The sequence below is a fragment of the Echiichthys vipera genome (genome assembly GCF_963691815.1).
Source record: "Echiichthys vipera genome assembly, chromosome: 17".
NCBI classification, from domain to species: domain Eukaryota; kingdom Metazoa; phylum Chordata; class Actinopteri; order Perciformes; family Trachinidae; genus Echiichthys; species Echiichthys vipera.
The window spans coordinates 14,259,618-14,279,284 of NC_139842.1; the positions used below are offsets into that span (position 1 = coordinate 14,259,618).

Genomic DNA, 19,667 nt, shown 5'->3' on the forward strand with positions numbered 1-19,667 from the left:
CTGTAGTACATTACAGTTTTTTATTTTTCATTGACTTAAATGGAAAATTCAACTTTTTTTTAAGTGGGGTTGTATGATGAACTTAGCGATAGTCAGTGTAATATTGTACCCAGTGATGACAGTTAGCACGCTGTCAGTCGGAGAAACAGTTAGAAGTATCGACCCGCAAGCTCAGCAATATACTGCTGCGGATGGGGGCAGCAGCTGAAAATATATTTTAGCCACCTTAAAAAAGGACTACCTAAAAAAGTACATTTCATTGATGAGTACGCTATATTTAGAATATTTTCACAGCTTCACCTTGCCAGTATGACATTCTCCAAAAAAGTTACCCCTCTCTCTCTTTCACCCATTCAGTCCCTCTCTGCAGAAGTTCTTCTTCTGTATACTCCGGCTCATAAAGGGATCCTCTTGTCTCGATTCCGTCATTGCTGTGAAAATAACTCATTTTTACCAGCCGTGACAGCGATGCTAGTATTGTTTTCATGTGTGTGTGTCTACGTCATCATGAGGTCGTGGAGACCCCTACTGCAGCGAGATATACATATGTGGTTTTGAGTATTTTACCTAATGTTTATCTGTCTGTTCATCTGTTTGTGAACACATTTCACTGTATTAGCATCTCAAACTTGCCAGATACAGTCATGAAACTTTATAGGTCTGTCGTGGAGATTAAAATGGAAGTTGAGGTCCAAGATGTGTGTGGTCTAAGCAAGGACTGCAGAAGTAGGGGTGTAGGAAGTTAGGAAGGGGCCTAGGCTCTCCCGCTTAAGGCCCCTGGCCCGATTAGGCATTGTGGCTTCTGTGTGGTTATTTTATTGTGTTTGTTTATTCCATAAACCACAGACAGTCTGACCAAAACAGTGCAAGACACAGATGCACTCTGAGAAAAAACATTGCCAAAGAGAAAGGCTGTCTGACAGCAAGGTAAAGCAGTGACGGCACAAGAAATATTCACATTCATATTCCTATATGAACTTTTGTTGTGCTCCATCATTCATATCTGTATTTTCTAATGAATAAGAGGTATCACAAGAAATCACACAGACATGATATCTATGTTCTTCTACAACCTGTCTTGGAAGGATCACTCAAGATAAGCAATGAGTAACAGTTTAAACAGTAAAAACAGTGAGAGATTTACTGAACCTGTCGGAGAAGGTATGGCGGTGCTGCTGGGTGATATATGGTGGCGGGGAGGGCACCACGTAATAGGCGTCTCCAGCACTCCATCAGGATTGGCAAGGCACACTATTTTACCCCAGCTATCGCCCAAGGGCTCTGCTCTCGCACCCTGAATCTCTACATCACTCCTATCAACTGGATGGGAAGTAAGATCTAATTGGCAGGTAGCATGTCACATTCAGTGGTGACAGAGAAAGGAAAAGGGGAAAGATGGTAAAAAAAGATGTTAACAGGGAGAAGCCAAGAATGTGTGTGGATTTATTCTAGTTACTCTAAGAAAAACTGGCATTCAATTTTGCATTCATATATCCATGTTACATATAACCTGACTTTTTGTCACCAGCAGGTAAGTTTCTCTAAGTTTTTCTACTTGATGAATTGGCAAAACATTTTGCACAGACATGGTTCCATGCTTTCCGGGCTGTGATAATCTTCTGATTGTTCCTTTATAGCCGCACCTCAAAATTGACATTTTTGCTTTTTAGTGCAAATGATGAACTATTGGATAAATCGTCATGATATTTTGTACAGACATTATTATTAGTTAGCATTTTCACCACTATGTCGAAGTATAGTTTCACCCTGCCATTAGGATGACTGTAGAGTCTTAGGCCTAGTCTACACATATGCGTTTCTCTGTCTTTTAAAAAACAAAATAAAAAAACAGGGTTCCTCCCTCCTTTGTTCTCAAAACAATCTTGTCCACACCGGCAGCGTTTTAAATACATTTCTGTCAAAATAAAAATGCAATTGAACATGTAAAAAGACCTATTATATAGCATCAGCATCATCATCAACATTATTTTGGCCATGTTTGCAGTAAATGCACTAAAGGTTGATTCATTTGTGACCCCTCACAAATTAGATAACAGTGCACACTCTAACATTACAGTTTTTCCTTGTCTACATGTCTACAATGAAAACACAGAAAAGATCAGTTTTCATCGCCCCCCCAAAAAACACAGTTTGCATGCTGACGAAAAGCCAAAATGCATAGAAAAAGCTGGTTTTATAAATTACCCATGTTCATGTGGACAAGGCCCAAGCCTTTTTTGAGCATCAACACAATGTTAAATACTATTCAGCTTTACACGGATAAGCCTCTCTGACATTGATTTAACCACTGAGCAGCTACAATTAGACCAGATGAGGGTTACGTGCCTTTCTAAATGGTACCTTTTGGAAGTAGTTGTGCTCTCATTTACTTCCTCACGTAAAAATTCAGCCTGTCTAGAGATTTTAATGAGAAACCTTTCCCAAGGCTGCCTCTTTAACTTCTATGATTCTATGCGACTCAAGGACAGACTGGCCATCTGGAGTTGTGGAGGACCTTTGGGCCAGTTGCAACTCTTGCACCACTGATATGGAAAAAATGAAATGGCCCATTCTGTTTGGTTATCCTCATTTAGACTGGCCCACTGGGTCCGCAGAGGCTCCTGTGTCCAGACGTCATCAATTTATATCATCTCTGGAGTGGTATCTTTCTTTGCTCTCACCTTTGTGTGTTGTTCTCTTAGTATACTCAGTTTTCATACAGATTAATGTTGATTGATTGCATGTAAAATACACTTTTTCTTCTTCATCTTTTTAAAGATTGTTACATGCCCAAGAAGTCTTTCCAGATGCCTCTGCTTCAACATAATACATCAAGGCTTTGGATCTTTTTTTCAGAACTCATCTAGCAGTTGTTGATCAGAAAATGTAGTGCCTGTTGACCAGGTAGTGTTTTCATTGTGACAGTGATGTATCTTTTTAAGCATACAGTATATTTATGTCTAATTTATCAGCTCAGCTCAGACAGCTTCTCCCGTTTGCCAGCTGGACACGGACAACAGCATTTCCATCACCACCTGTGAAGTATCAGAGTTGATACTGAGCTGAGATGAAGAGATGCCATCCTTGACAGGCTTTTCATAATGACTGATCTGTGGCACTTTCATTTACTGTTCAAAGTGATGGACAAATGCCCAGGGTGTGCCAAGAGACGGTGTCATCAAGATGTCTTTTTGAAGAAGTGTTTCTGGCAATTGACAAGCTGGCGGGGTGTTTCTGTCTCTTTCTTGCCTACAGTGAGGCAAGGGGATCGATTATGATTGGTTTCTCGGCAAGTATAGTCAAGGTGCAGGATTGACTTGGAAATGTGTGTTGACATGGAGATCAACTGAACCTACTCAAGCAGCTGGTATTAATGAAGCACAAAATAACAACTGTTAGTTAGCTGCGCAAATCCTCATTCCGTCTCACAGAACAAAACACCCACTCACGGCTGCACTTGTGTGGCAAAAAAAAATTTTTTTTAATTCAAAACTATCACTGTTCGTGTGTTGTTATGGCAATTAGACCATCCAGTGTCATGTTTAGTCAAGCCTTAACCTTTTGCCCATGACTTACCCGCAACATTTCACAGAGGAATTTAATCTTGTAGAACATTGCCTTTTTTTCTTCTTTTATTGAATGAGTTACTTAAACTGGTTTCCATGGTTCCATTCAATATAATATTCCAGCTATTTTTTTTACCTTCAGAATAAAATAATGAACGGTAAAGCTTTTTCATTGCCTCTGCACCAGCATGTTCATTCTTGCTTCAGTTGTGGTCTCATGAATAGAGAGAGAACGAGAGCAGGAAAAGGGGGATGACACAAACATCAACGTCATATTTCCATCACGTTCTCTGAATTGTTTTTCACGATGAATGACTTTTTTAATCATGTCATCATGTTGCATCTTCTTCTTCCACAATGATATTGGTGCCACCTACTGCTTATCTTGATGAACCAACTCCTGATAATAGTATGGATACAGTAATTAATTCACATTTTCTTTTGACAGTTTTCTCTTAAATCCAGCGAGAATTTATGATACATTTCGATGGAAATCCAGCTTTTGTCTTTGTTTGTGCGGACTATGCACACTACTGGAGCTCGCTTGACATCCAGAGGTTTCTCTAGCCCATTCATCAAAAGGACCAGTGCTCTTGTGAGTGAGAAGATTTATACACCATGGAAGAGAGGTGGAGAATTAGCCCAGATTTATGAGCACAGACCGCAATGGTAAGGCACTGGCAGCTGCTACTTGACATTTGAAATAGAGAATGTGAAAGAAAATTGGAGACAGGGGGAAACAGGAAATTGGAACACCAGAGAGGTGTAGAGAGACTGAGAAATGAATGAGATATAACCAGGTCCAGGATAAGAATAACAGTATGTGATTGGGAACGCTAATTTGTAGTGAAAAAAGCTAAAGATCCGTTTTTATTTATTTTTCAGTTTATTTTCTGAGGGACAGTGCCTATTAAAAATAAATATTACTGTGACTATGCCAGAATTAGCCAGGAGGCTAAGACATTAGCTACAGTAAAACACACAACACAGACATAGGCAACAATAAAAATCTGACTAAATTATGATTCAACAAACAATTACAGAACATCATAGATTACATAACAGCTTTGCAAAAACGGACACAAAACACAATGTGAACAACAGTACAGCAGCACTACGTAACAGGACAGTTTAGCAGCATACAGGTTGTGTATTGACAGACTTTGTCTTATGGTGAAGTCCAAACTCGTGCTGACAGATTTGGTGGCCAATTTTTTAACCGTCTAGAATAGGACCTGTAGTGAGTTCCTTGATGTGTACAGCATTACATTAATGGGAGGCTTTAATTACAAAGGCAGATTGACTGAAAGCAGATTTTCTTAGTGGGATAATGCAGTTTCCTCTTGTGACTCCTCTTGATTTGATCCGATTTGCATTTGCTCATTGCTTAACAAAATAACTGAGTAGGTGACGAGCCATGCCACAATAATTTTATTGAGTGCCAATTATTTTTTTATTTTTGAAAGGTAATTCATTTTTAGATGTTAATGCTATATTGATGCCATAAGATGTTAATGCTATATTGATGCTGTGAGATGAATATCCAAAGGCATTGGGGAAAACCAACCTGGACTTGAAAGAACTTGATGATCTTAGCCATAAAAACTAGGTTTTAAATCCCCAGTTCAGCGTAATTCCAACTCTCCACTCTTCCACTCTCATATTGCTTGATAACATGCTCCCATTCCTTCAACAAGTAACAGGCTCCAGCCTATGACTTGAATCCCAGGGACTGCTGGCACGCTATCAGTTTACAGTTCGCAGTGTTGTTGCAGCAGTGGTAGTTATGATAGACATTGAAAGATGAAAACATAAAGTCAGACTTTGGCTGGACAACAGGGTAAAGAAAAAAATGTTTTTGAGCATTGAGTAAAATAAAGCAATGTGAAGCTTGTCAGTGGGTCTGGAACAACTAAAAGCCCAAGTTCTAGCACATGCATCTTGTACCATAAATTGTAAAGTATTAGTGAAAAGTCATCAAATAAATGTGGAGTAAAAAGTACAACATTTACCTCTGAATTGTAATGAAGTAGGAGTGTCAGAAAATTCATTCATGTCTCATGAATGCATGTTACTAATTCAACTTCTTGAATTAGTAACATGCATTCACAGAGCTGGGTCTGTCTGACGTTCCTGCCTGTAATAGGGAAGGTTTTCGTTCCCACCGTACTCTACGGGGGAATTGTTGGGTCTATGTTTATCATAGAGTGTGGTCTTTACCTAGTTTGTAAAGTGTCCTGAGATACCTTTTGTTATTATTTGGCACTATAAATAAAATTTAATTGAAATTGAATTAGAAAATATAAATCCACAAGTAACAAGTAACTCAAAATTGTACTTAAATAGTTCTTGACTAAATTAAGTCTACCCCTGGAAATGGGTCACTTCAAAGTACCTTCCTAAGTGAGTTTGAATTAGAGATCTGGTGCCAAAAAACAGAGCTGTAAATGAACAGAAGAAAAGGCAGCTATCCCACTCCCCACAGGAAACGAAACATGCAGGGGGAAATTTTTAATTTTATCAGACCATAGAGGAGATGGCTGACAAATATACCCCGGAGCACTGTAATAATTTCCTGAAAATGTAATAACACCTGAAAATGTAATAAAATGTTCACTTAACCTGATTGAAATGTAATAATTCAACCAATAATTTAATCGAATGCCATGAGGGATATTGCAATAACATTTTTTTTCAATTAGAATAACTGTTAACTCAGATGAAAAAAGAACAGTTCATAGAGTCGACTGAATGAATCGACTGTTTTGTCTTCAAAACTCACTTGTGTAACGTTAGCCCTCTTCTGCAGCCTTTGTCATCTGATGGTGTCTGATCTGAGATCCACCCTGGTCTAACGGTTGAGCCTAGCACACGTATCAGCATGGAGATTGGCTTTTTTTTTTTTCCATCGGTAGGGATTTTAGTTTATCTGCATCGTGCATGATATCAGTGTCAAATGTTTGCATGAGGGTTTCCAGTAGGCTAACAAGACGCTAACAGTATTATAAATGTTAACACGCTATTACATTTCGAACAAGCATTTTTTTTTACATTATTACATTATCCATCAAAATGATTACATCATCAGTTTTGAAAAGATCTACCTGGAAGGTATTATATCATCGATAAAAATGTTATTGCAATATCAGTCAGTACTTCTAATATATTATTGGTGGATTTACTACATTATTGGATTTTATTACGTTTTTGATCAAGAAGTGCAAATGTTATTACATTTTCAGGCAATTATTACATTATTGCATTACATTAGTGCTACATACCCTTCTAGAATATTACACAACTCGTTACCTGAGTCAGTGGGGCAGCTCATTGTGCTCTTTGTACATACAACTTTTAGAGAAGCTGGTCATTTTGCTTTGTAGAAGGTAACAGTGGACAGAACATGAATGCTCATGATGGTCTGCACCACAATGGGAGGCTGCCCTTCTCACCTGGGCTTAGAAGGCATGCTGGGATGGCTGCAGACTGAAGTGACAAAAAGCAGAGAAAGGGATTCTTGGCCTTGGCGTATATGCAGTCACATCCACTTTAGGTGAACTGTCGTGAGGTGACAGGAAACCACAGAGGGCAGTGGGTGCTTGGTCTCGCGGCACACATCCACATCAAAACTGAGTCCAGTTCTGACTCACAACGTCAGTGTTCAGGATCTATTAGTCTGCAGGTGGCCTGCAGACTGCCTACTGACTTAATCATGAATCCTGCACGTCCTGTCAGCCATCTGTTTGCACCAAAACATTGGAGGTTACTCTCAGTTGGGGACAGTCCCTGCCAACACTAGTCAGTCACGTCTTGGCTGGATGGAAAGAGCCCCAGGAGTAGGCTACCTGGCATAAGTCCACGGTTCTTTATCGCCTGAGAGTCGTTGCAACCATGGTGGCTTGTGGGGCTGACAGCTGGAGGTGAGCAGACTGGGAGCCAGGAGAGTGTCTTCATCATCACAGATCTGCTCCTTCTGTCTGATGCTCTCTTAAGCTGGTAGATCAGAAAGAAATCATGAATGAGCATCCTTTTCGGCTGTGCCATTGTGTATGTGCAAATGTGATCATTGCTGTGATATGACAGGGGAAACCATAGAGTGTTTGGTTACAAGGAACAAAGATTCTCTTATGATCTAACAAATTCTAGGTCAAATAGATCACACTTGGAGATTGGAGAACTATATATTTTCCCCCTGAAAACCTTTATCCAATTAGACAAGAAGCTCCTTGGGTGTTCTCAACATGGTCGTGTCTAGATTGTAACCTTGGAAAACGCCTGTGAGACTCGTTTCCTGATGACCTATACAAACTTAAACATTTGAGATCCATGCCTTAACCATCTAACCAAAACCATTTTTCACAAACTTAGGGTTCCCATCTAGGCAAGGCATGGCGATTTTATTTATATATCATGTTTCATACAAAGAGGACGGTCGATTCAAGGTGCTATACAAAGAAGATTCAATTCAATTCAAAGTTAAAAACAACACAATTCCACGTTAAAAACTATTCGATTTAAAAAAAAAACTAAGAAGAAATAATTTATACAGTAGGTGCAGCAGTAGCTCAGTCTGTGGGGACTCCTTACTTACATATTTCCATTAATGAATGTTTATAGGTCTTGTACATGCATGTGTACATTTTGAGGCCTGTGTATGTAAAAAAAACAACAAAAAAGCAATGCATTCCCCCTTGAGTGACTAATAAAGCTATGCATTTTCTTTCTTAATAAAACAAGCGGGCTGTTGACAGACCACCTTAATTTCTTTATGTGGTACAACTGTGCATTCATATTTAGATTAATGGGATGACATTTAATACTGTTAATATGAATGAGTTAAAATGGTTTCGAAAAATTTAGGAGCTCAGTCACTCTGAAGTCTCATGAGATAGACAGTATTGAGTCAGGAACAACAAAGTCAAGTCAATAAAGACCCATGAGAGCAGAAAAGCAGGTCAGGATCAGAATACTGTATATCTAGCCAACATCAATCGGACTGCATACATTATACAGCTCATTCTAGTTTTTCTATTGAGTCTTCATCTTTTTGTGGTGATATTTAACATAAATGAACGATACAACATTACTTGTTCTTAGCATAATTACTTCTGCTGCAGGACACCAGTCTCTCTTAAAAATGTATGTTTTGATTATGGGGTACTGTGTACTGTGTGTGTATAAAATATAAGCAAGGCAAACATGAAATGATAAAGCTGTTTCTGATGTGTTTGACTGCAATCCCTTGATAGTAGAAACCCCAAGCTAAAACATAAAGACTTTGCATTTGGGAATATATAAGAGCTCAGTTGTGTAATATAGAGGCTTCTGAAGCCTACAGGCATTCTTCCTGGAGGATTGCAGGCTGACTGTATGGACTGGTCGAGGCTGTTGCATCAACAGGTGATAATATTTGACTCCCCTTTTTTACTGCCTGAGGAGGGAAATATATGTGAACCTGAACTGCGCTCAGTCTATTTATTACAGGCCTGCTCAGTGGTTATTGTTTAATAGACTTCAAGGACATAATTGCCTGTTGGTACTGTATCAAAAATATATGGAGCAGCCATATTTAGTGCCAGGATAAAATATTTGTCTCCATACTCCTAATGACAAAAATGACCTCCGTCATAAGTGTAAGTCTGCTGAAGTTACTGCAGCTGTCCAATTTCAAACAGAATGTCTTGACGTCACAAGGACACTAATTGTGTTTTTGATATAATCACTTCACGAGAGCTCTCTATGATTAGCTCAAGTGCTTTCTCTAATGAAAATCATGTCTTGCTTTGTTAACCTTGTGTGGCTTTAACACTCAGGTGTTAAACTGCGGAGGATGTGGGCTGCATGCTGAAAATAAAACATTTACATCAGGAATAGAAACCCTTAGCCTGAACAGCTCCATCAAATCTCATCAGATCTGATGCTGTTATAGCTGGGTTATGGTTGGATGTACTTTACAGCCCACTTTATTGTTGCTTTATAAAAATCAATATGTAATTTTATGGCAAATCTCACAAATACTTTCAATAAACTGTTGATGGATCATCTAGTCTCCTGCGGCCAATTACATTAGGAGGGAGAAAAGGAGCAGTCGTTCAAGCCTCATTTACAGGACAGGATCATGCTGCTAATATTTTAATCTCTCTCTATTGGGAATAATTAATAAATGACACTCGACAAATGCTCTTGCAAAAAAATCATTGGGAATCATCACTGTCATTACTCAGCCCAACCAATTGTTAGTATGTCAAAGCTGCATACTACATTATCTTTTCCCCGATGTCTCTCACTAACACTGTGCTGTTGATGCAGCTTAACATAATGACATATGCTCTAAGTTGCCATGCAGTTTGAAAAGGATGAGTCATTCCTTAGTTTATAGTCATCTCATTGATGCTTTGATTGTGTTGACAATAAGAAGGAGAGGGTGCGGAGCATTTGGAGTGAATGCTAATGTTTGTGTACACCTTGTCTTGTGCTTTCTAGGCAGCCCAAACAATGCCCAACCCACAGGGGAGCGCTCCAGCTCCACCACATTCATTTACATTACACTACAGGCCAAACTTGAAAACTACATAAATCACTCTGTCACTGCTAAGCTACTTGGGCAATTCAATTGGCTTAAGTTTAGCCAGCTAATATGGTATAATGCCCTTCGTACAGTGCGATAAGTCAAACCTATTGATCAGATTACAAGCATTCTGCCCCATGATTCACTGTGTTGGAAATGCAGCTAATGTATGCAGACCGAGCAGATAATTTCATCTCTGTGGGATCGTCACAGCTGTTTATGTTTTAAAATTCTGCCCATGCTAGCTGTGAATATACCGCTGTTGGTTTTTGGAACTCATTAGGTTTCAAAATCTTCACACTGTTAAACTCCGGGGGCTGTTGTTTCCCAGCTTCCTGCATTGTTTAAGGACAAACTGCAGCAATGCCAGACTGTAATGAACACCTGGGGAAAGGCCACCAAATCCACAGAGACCCTTAACATGATGTTATTAAAGAGTCTTCTCTGTTTAGGTCTTGGGTTGAATATGCTGCATCCTACACACAGGAGACTTATGACAGAGTGATTGCTACTGGGAAGAATTGCTAATGCTAAAACTGGTGTGAAATCGTAAGAGACCTCTGGCTTCTATATCTCTATTCATCCCACCTAATCTTTAGTGTGCCTAGGGTATTTTTTAATGCCATGATATACCATGGCGGGGATTTTGGGCTCAAGGATTTAGCACGATGCCATCAGCCAAAAAGGCAGTCAAGAACTAGAGAGGAAAATGATTTTGCTCTGTATGTAAATAGCTGCAGTAATTGTCTTCCAACAGACGAATATGAAGATGACAATGACCTTTATCAGTCTTGATCTAAAAAATTATGCTCTCTACTGATTTGTCCTCCCTTTCACATCTTTAGCTCGCTTTTGTTTACAGTGTTCCAAACTGTCTTGTGATTTATGAACTGATTTTCATATGCAAGGAAACACAAGCAGTCATAACTATCGATTAGTTGATTCAATTTATTTTGTGAGAAAACTCATAACTCTGCAGCACAATGTGATAACCATTGATTATTTCATTATTTATGGGGCGTTGTAAACTACATTTCACACTCTTTCTACATCTCCAAATGACCATATGTAATGAAAGTAAGTTCTTTATGTGTTGTTGAGTGCTGCAGCTGCCACAGATGGACCCCACTAAGTGAGAGAAAGGACAGAGAAACAAAAACACAATTTCTACCAGCGGCGCTTTCTCTTGCAAGCTATTCATTCTAAACAAGGGCTTGGAGAGGAAGTAGAAACATTAAATTGGCAACTCAGTGTTGTGAAGTCACAAGGAGTGACATGGGAAGGAGGAATAGTTCTGAACACAAAATAGGACACCGCAAACACTGAACAAATGTCAAATTGCCAAGTAACAGGGTGGATTTATGAAAAGAATTGTTTTGAAGGCCACACAACCTGATAAAGACTTGGCCCTGGAGTGGCAGTTTACAGAATAATGTGAAGTCGTAATGTAACTGTTTGACTCAATCAAGTGTGACTTGCATGTACGTGAATTTCATGTGTTCATTTCTGCCGGTGGTGGACAGAAATTGCCTGCAGCGCAAGGTATAGAATCAATCGGAATAATGTTGCATCTTTCAGGTACTGCAGTTCCTCCGACAACTTGAATGAAATGCCCCTGTCACATCTCCCATTTAAGACATTCAATTTCCAGCTGCTTCTTGGGGCAGAATTCTGCAATGAAAGATCAATGCAAAATGACTGGAAAATTGCTAATGTTATTTACATCAAAGTGAGACTGGAGGAGTCCAATTATGCCAGTGATTCAAGGCAATATTCCTTAGTGAGTTGTGCCTGGAGAATTAACTGTGTAGCATTTTGATATTGAAAATAATATTCTAGGAGACCTACTTATACTTGTTTTGTTTTGTAAACTTAGATAACTTGACTACAGGTACTGTAAATGATACAGTAAATATACAAATTTATTTTGAAGTTTTATTTTTTATTTTAAGTTGTTGTGGTCCAGAAGATGCACAAATATATGCAAATCAGTTTTGTTGTGGTGAGAAAACAGATGTATGGGTGAAAAAGGGAATGGGATATTACCCTCTGATGTCTTTGCTGGGGCACAGCTATGCATCTGAGTTTGGTTGTATTTTTCATGTTTCAATTTGCAGTTGGAGTTAACCACCATCTCAAGGAAAGAGCTGTGAGATGATCTGTTACTGTTGAGAAATCTGATTTTCTCTGTGAGATACTATAGATGAGGTGTCAAGACGGATGCGACAACATTGTGCATTGTACAGTATGTGTGTATGTGTGTGTGTGTGTGTGTGTGTGTGTGTGTGTGTGTCTGTGTGTGTGTGTGTGTTTGCTGACACTTGTTAGGGTTGTTTTTGTTCTTCCGAGGAAAGCACATTCACATTGGAAAATCAACACCAGCAACATGTGACAAATGGCAGCAACCTTTACAGAGGAGCATTAAAAATGAAGAACAAAGCTGAAGCAAACGGCTGGACTGTTTTCCTGTTTAAAACAGATAGACCATTGTAACTATGCTGTTTGTTACCACAGATGTGATAGGCAGGGACTGGTATTTCATGGCCACTTTGTTTGTCTTTGCACTATCATGCCTGCATGAATAAGTGAGAGGGCTCAGGGCCAATCTCAAATGAAGCTCATTTCAATCGAGCCATTTCAAATCAGGCGAGCTGATGGAAAGAGAACAGCTTTTAAAAGGCCATTGTACATTCCCCATCTCCCAGACCAACATGTTATTATTTAGCTGTGATGCTACACAATAATCCACTATCAAAAGTGAACTACATTAACCTGCTAAGCGACTGTCAGTGACCCTGAGAAACATCAGCTGCATTAAATATGTTGGTATGTTGTCCAAAGATGTACCATATTGTAAAAAGCAAGTTTCCATGTCTTCTTTTATTATAAAGCATGCCAAGGTACTATATAAATACTGTGAAAGTTTAAAAAAGCTAAATCCACAGAGAAATGCACACAGCCCGTATTCAGAAACTGTGCCTTCAAACAAGCCATTAGGACTTATGTATGCTGTGACGTCACCACTATACTATATTTAAGTAGAAAGTTATGCTACAGTGCCGTTAAAGTCATTCCCCAGCTACAGTGATGGCTTAAAGAGACAGGCATTAAAATGTAACGTTTCACAGGTATATTCAGACTATTTTTTTGTAAACATTAAAGTATCTAGTACAAACCCAAAATATAAGTAGGAACCTGTATATATGCATAATATGGGACTTTAAAAGTTCTATTAGTACCGTTTGAGTGCATTTCACATTGTAAAGAGCATCTGTCTTAACAAATCATTTATCTGCAGATTCAGCCTTCAAGACTATCAAGAAAAATGACATTTGATTGAAGAAAAAATCTTGAAATGTCTTTTTTTTGTGTGCTAAGACTATTATTATTCATATTTCTATATATTCACATGACTATAGATATTATTACAGTTAATGTTAATTTTGTGGTTGCTTGCATCCCTGGAACTGTCTGTTTGTCTGTCTCTCTCTCCCCCCAACCGGTTCACACAGATGGCCGTCCTCCATTGAGCTGGGTCTGTTCGAAGTTCCTGCGTGTTAAAAGGAAGGTTTTCATTGCCACAAGATTGCTGGATATACAGTATACTGAATATAAATATTATTATTATTATAACTATTATTAAAGATAATGTGACTTGCGGCTGCTCATGGAGGAATTGTTGAGTCTATGTTAATCATGAATAAGTAGTGTGGTCTTGACCTACTCTATATGTAGACCGCTTGAGATAACTTTTGTTAAAATTTTGGCACTATATATGAAATTGAATTGAATTGAATTGAATTGAGAAAATGTGTCCTCTTAAGATTAGCCTTGATTGGTCTAAAACACTTGCCCAAGGATGTCCATGGTTTTAAATAAAATGTAATATTTCTAACAGGAATTGCACATCTTTTTTTGTTTCTTCCTCAATGTCAAGACAGCAATGTGGCGTCTGAATGTCTAATCATTTAGTGCATCAAGGACTCCTATGGTACCTTTTAAAAAATGCAATTACTTTATTTAATTATTTTCTCTCTCAACACTTTTAGTAATCATTTAGTTTGCTTGCATGAAGATGAAATGCTTTGATTAACCACTTTCCTTTGGAAATTACAGACTTTTGACTTTACATCAACTAATGGTGCAATTGTGATGTTAGTGGATGAATAAATTAGTTTGTTTGTTTTATTGTGTGTAACACTGTAACAAACTTGGTGTCACTTGGCAAGTAAAATTAGCTGTTCACATATGTATAAATGTCAGCGACACAATATGTTTCACACCAGCCTGTGGTGGCCCCCCCGCGTGGTTTGTAACATCGGGCGGCCACTGTTTCCTCTGCTGCAGAACGCTTATAGAGACTGAGACGGAGCACCTGCCCTGGCGCCTGAGCGCTGTTCCCAGCAGCTTGCTAATGTCAACCTGCCTGATACACACAGCGGGGCGGGGGCTCCAAGACAGCAGCAATTTTCCACTGCATGCGAATGAGACTGGAGAGCAATCTGCTGGCCTAAGAGCCTCATAATCAGCACATCATTATCAGGAGGGGATGGTGCATGGGGTGGCAGCGGTGTGAGGGGAGAGGAAATAAAGGTAGGGAGCAATGGATGACACCAAATGAGCTCCTGGTAGCCAGATATAGAGGCAAAGGGAAGTAGGTTATTTGCAGAGTAAAGGACAGGGGAATAGATTCACTGTGGGACTATACAAAGCACGGCATAAAGGGACTGAGGTGAGGCAACATCCCACAGGCAGATACCTCTGTTTACACTTTATCCAGGCTCTTTGAAAAGCAGAGGCTCATAGCTCAGATGTACCCTGTTAGTCGATATTACTCAATACATCTAATGGCACACATGCAAGTTGTTTTTAAGGCAGAAATATTGTGACAGCTCTTTTAAGCTTGCCTTGCCCCACATGCATTTTTCCAGTGAGCTCAAAAGGAGCCAGGACAACAAAGCTAATCACAGCCCATATGCAACATCCTCTGTTTTCAGAAGTGCCCACCAATGCTGTGTGCTGGAGCTTGCCTTTTATCCTTTGTCTGGTGATAGAGGAAGCATTCTGATGGGGTGAGCATTCACAGAATGATAACAGTCTGCCATCCTCCTTGATCGCTGGCTCATTTCCGAATCGCATTAAATTGTTCAGGTGTAAGCTATTTCCTATGTGCTATTTATCTGTGTAATGGTTTGTCTGGCTGTTGTGCTTTTAACCAAACCACAGTGCCAGGGTTATCTTGGGCCAATGCAGAATAAATAGATCCAGGCATCTTTAAGTCTCTGTGACCCAGTTAATGCGTTATCCTTGGCAGTAGGAACAAAACAGCTATTTTAAAAAGATTTAGTTGTCATCAGGTAGCGTTGAAACCCAGGCTGTTAGTTTTAATGTGTCAACAATCAATCACAGCTGTCCAAATAGATGTCCCCTACCACTTTCTGCCGCGTGGTGGCAATCGCGTACAGAGCACATGTCCTGGTATTGTTTGTCTGGGGGTGTACGCACTGCCAGGGTTTATGTTATTGGTCAGTTCCTAATAAAACTGCCATAATGACACAATAGAGGTCGTTTTTAAGCACAAGAAAACTTCTTTCAGCCTCTGTAGGAAGGTGGACTGAGTTTATTCACACTTTAAACAGCACACACACCTGGGAGTTAATGCTGGCCATTGGGCAATGAAATATAGCAGCTGGCTTTGTTGAAGTGCCTTGCTCGAGGACAGCTGCAGTGGGAAGGTATTTATCGAGAACTAAAGACAAATAAATGATTATTTTTTTTCTGTTAGAGGACCGGACATGTGACACTATCAAATGCCGGTTTGAAAGCTGCCATCACATTCACTTCCAAACTGTGTGCAGCCACCGTGATTATCCCTTATTTTGCTTCCCCGAATCTCTCTGTGAGACATTCAGGGGTTATTCGGAGCAGTAAGAAGATGATGTCAATATTCCGTCTCGCACACTTGACAGCCGAGCAAATTCAATTGGACTGACTCCGCCTTGCTCGTGCGGGACTTTGTCCAAGGGCTTCTCACACTACCGCGTGCCTGTCTGCATGCCTGGTGCTCTCTCTGACGGAGTGAGCTCTCTCTCTCCCCCCCCCCGAGTCACTCACCCTCATCACCAGTGAGGAGCAGTTTGACGCACAGGACCAGCAACAGTCAGGACTCTTCTCGGGAGCGTGTGGCCACCGAGCAACATGTCCCCAGCGTGGAGACGGGGAAGGAGCACCGGTGGCTCGACGGTGGCACCGCGGACCATGATTACAGCTGGACGGACTGGACAGGTCAGACAGGTGTGGGTGTCCTGTTGGATTCTGCTGTCGGCGACTTGTATCCTCAGCGTTCGGGCTCAAGGTAAGATACACAACTTCGATTTTTTTGGTTTGTTTTTGTACACCTACTGGAGTTGCTGGAAGCGAGAAGCGCACACAAAGTCTGTGGTAGAGATGTATAGTGGTAAACGAGATTAGGCAAAAATGTTAAAAACTGTTAAAAAAATTGTTGGATTTTACAGACCTGGTCAAATTAGCGAAACTTGCCTGATACACACTAAATGCGATTAAATTCGTCAATTGGTAAATTCGTTTGTTCAAACATAAATGTGTGTATAGACTGTCGTCTCCACCACATTCCCCACTTCAACCACAGGACCACTTGCATGCTCCGAAAGCCCAAAGGAGCACAGCCTGCCTCTGCAAAACTAGACACTCATATTAGCAAATGTTGTTTGGTTTAATGAGCCTACAGTGTATGCTTTGTCATTATGAGCCATTTCAAATGCATGTCACTTATGAAAATGCATTATCCTACTGTATATTGCTCTAAAATGTTCTGTGTATGTGGCTTTAAAGCCTATAGATATCATATTTTCATGTTCATGTCATATGTCATTTTACTGTTTTAAAACATTGAAAAAAATCTAGTGCAATCTGTAAAACAAGCAAACAAAAAACTGTCATCCTGAAGCCCCTCCTGCCCATAGGCCACCTTAATTGTGTAGCCACTCATTTGCATGTATGAATATAACTATGCAGTAATGAAGCAAGGCCACAATTTGACGGATGTGTGACATTCCCCTGCTGTCTATTTTGTTTGAGCTCTCATTTGCAAACTAGGTAAAAGTAAAAGAACGCAATGAATAAATCACAACATGTAGGGTTCCGTCACATCCAGCACAGTGGATAGTTAGACAGTGAAGGTGGTGATATGATCTACACTAATCATACAAGTGAAATTGGTATGACTTGTCACTTGACATCTGTCATTGGATGTGCTTGTTGACCAGTGAGAATGTAATGAGACATACGCTATAGATCAAGAGGGAAAAACCCAGCGGGAGCAAATCCTTTCTGCCTTCATATTTCAGAATTGGAAAAGCATAACTGCCATTCGTCACAAGAACTGAAGGTAAGTTAATGAAGGGCAAAATATATCCTGTGGGCTTTCTGGGCTATGAATTTCACCAGCAGCATCTTGATGTGTAATCACATGAAATGGCGTTTAACCTTATGTTCCGGATTCCAACCACAGAGCCAAGGTTTTAAGTACAGACGGTCAACCACAAAAAAAAGACAGATGTTTGACGTACAAATCCTTGAGGCATTTTTTTCAATAGATCCCAAGGGAGAAAAAACGTCTTGCATTGGTTGTTGACTCATTTGAGTTGGGCTTTTCTATTCATTCCCCATCTTATAATCACAATGCTCAGTGCACCAAAGTGCTAAAAGCGGTATAATCCCTTTGCTTGTTTGTCTTTGAACAGGTCGCATTGCTCCAAAGTGCTCCCAGCCTTATCTGAAAAGAGTCTCAGGCGTCTCTTGTTATGCAGGGCACAGTTCCATTAGCTGTTATTACCATCCTTTTTCTCCAGCTAACATGCCTGGAGTGTGAGAGGATCTGTTGAACACTTCAAGGCTACTTCACAGGGTTTTACCTTTCCTCCCCAAACAGACCTCTTTCTCGTCTTGCAGTTGGTATTCAGGCCTCTTGAATGTTACCGGCTGCACATTAGCATTGGTGAGAGATTCACCCCTCTGTCTGCCTGCTCTTTCAATTGAAAAGGACCTTCTCTGTGGCACACAATCACTGTTTTAGGTTCTTCTTCAGTGCATATGCACTTGCAGTCTTTGCAGGGGGTCCACTTACAAGCCATAGAGGTCTTGTTCTTCTCAAGTAGGTAGCCGACCTCATCCTAATGGGGCATCCTTGTTTGCAAATGACAGGCAGCGTGGCTGTGCCTGTGCATAAAGTTAGAGATGCTGTTGGGATTTTTCTGAGAAGGGAGGACCTCTGAGAATGTCTTAAATTAGGCGACATGCAGGCACTCAAGGCTCCAGGGAACTGGAGGTGGCATGTACTTGTTTTTCAACAGGTTCCTACTGAGGCTCCCGCTACGTTTAATACGGCTGGCTGCTCCAGTGCACAAGAGGATACCTGATACAGTCTGCGGGGGAACCTTTCTCCTGCCACAGGCTGCTCTCTGCATGCCATTTTAAGAATAATTTAGACACCCTCGTCAAAATAGAAAGTAAATAGATGTGGGATTATGTCTGTCTTCGCATCTTAGAAGTCCTTGTTCTCTTCTCACCCTTCCTCAAAGATTTCACTGCTAAAATCTATCTGTGTGCCTTTTCTGTGAGTGTTTTTCTTGTTGTGTGTGTTTGTGTGTGAATGCTTGCAGGCGCTTACTGTATGTTCCTGTCTATTGAGCTTTAATCTAGATAGCAGCATTGACATTCTGCCAACCAGCAGCTGCTATAATTTTCTGGACGGACGTTATTATGCAGCTTGACAGCTGTCAGGCATTTCCAAATCTTTAAATCTTATGATAATCCAACATGCTTACAAAAAAGCATTTGTTTAAAACACTCTGAATCCTTGTGTGATTAAAACTGCCTGCTCTAATGCGGGCTCCAGATCATAATTCATCTACATCAGTGACACACTAATACACACGCACAAGCAAACACATCCACTGAAAGATAGAAAAATCAATGTGTACATGATTACACAACTCCATCAAGATAAATATAATACAGTTTTAATAGAATCAAAGGCATCTCATAGTTCCAACAAAGACTGATGACAAACACGGTCATCTGCGCCCACACATAATACACTCCATCACAGATAATAGAAAGCTTAATCTGTTTTGCCTGTAGCTCCCCGAAAGTAGACCTACATACTACATTGATGCCACTTTGGCTTCAGGCATTTGATTGTAGACTTGATACTAAATCCTGAGCCATGTGTGATGAAATCAATGCACTTTCCTTGACTTGAAGCACTTTGATCATGTCACTTATCCCATATGGGGCCCAGTGACGAGGCATTGAGATTGCAGGAACTTCTCAGCCACTGTACTATAATACACACAGTGTAGGGCTGCCACGATTACTCGTTATAATCAATGACGTCTAAATGTTGACATAAGTATTTTAAGACAACATCTTTTTTACTGTTTCCAAATCGTTTCAATACATTCCTATCAGTGTTCTGTTCATTCTGCAGCTGTGGTGCTGATGAGCACTGT

The 19,667-nt window shown here is 40.1% G+C and overlaps 1 protein-coding gene across 1 annotated transcript in view; it reads left to right on the top strand.

Annotated features, from left to right (window-relative positions):
- Positions 1-16,332: 16,332 nt before the first annotated feature.
- sdk2a (sidekick cell adhesion molecule 2a) overlaps positions 16,333-19,667 on the top strand; it is a gene marked incomplete at its 5' end in the record, with an annotated part of 91,970 nt that continues 88,635 nt past the window's right edge. Inside the window, one exon of the mRNA XM_083931009.1 lies at positions 16,333-16,489. Within this exon, the coding sequence (XP_083787135.1) occupies positions 16,333-16,489 (157 nt within the window). The remainder of the gene's footprint in view (positions 16,490-19,667) is intronic.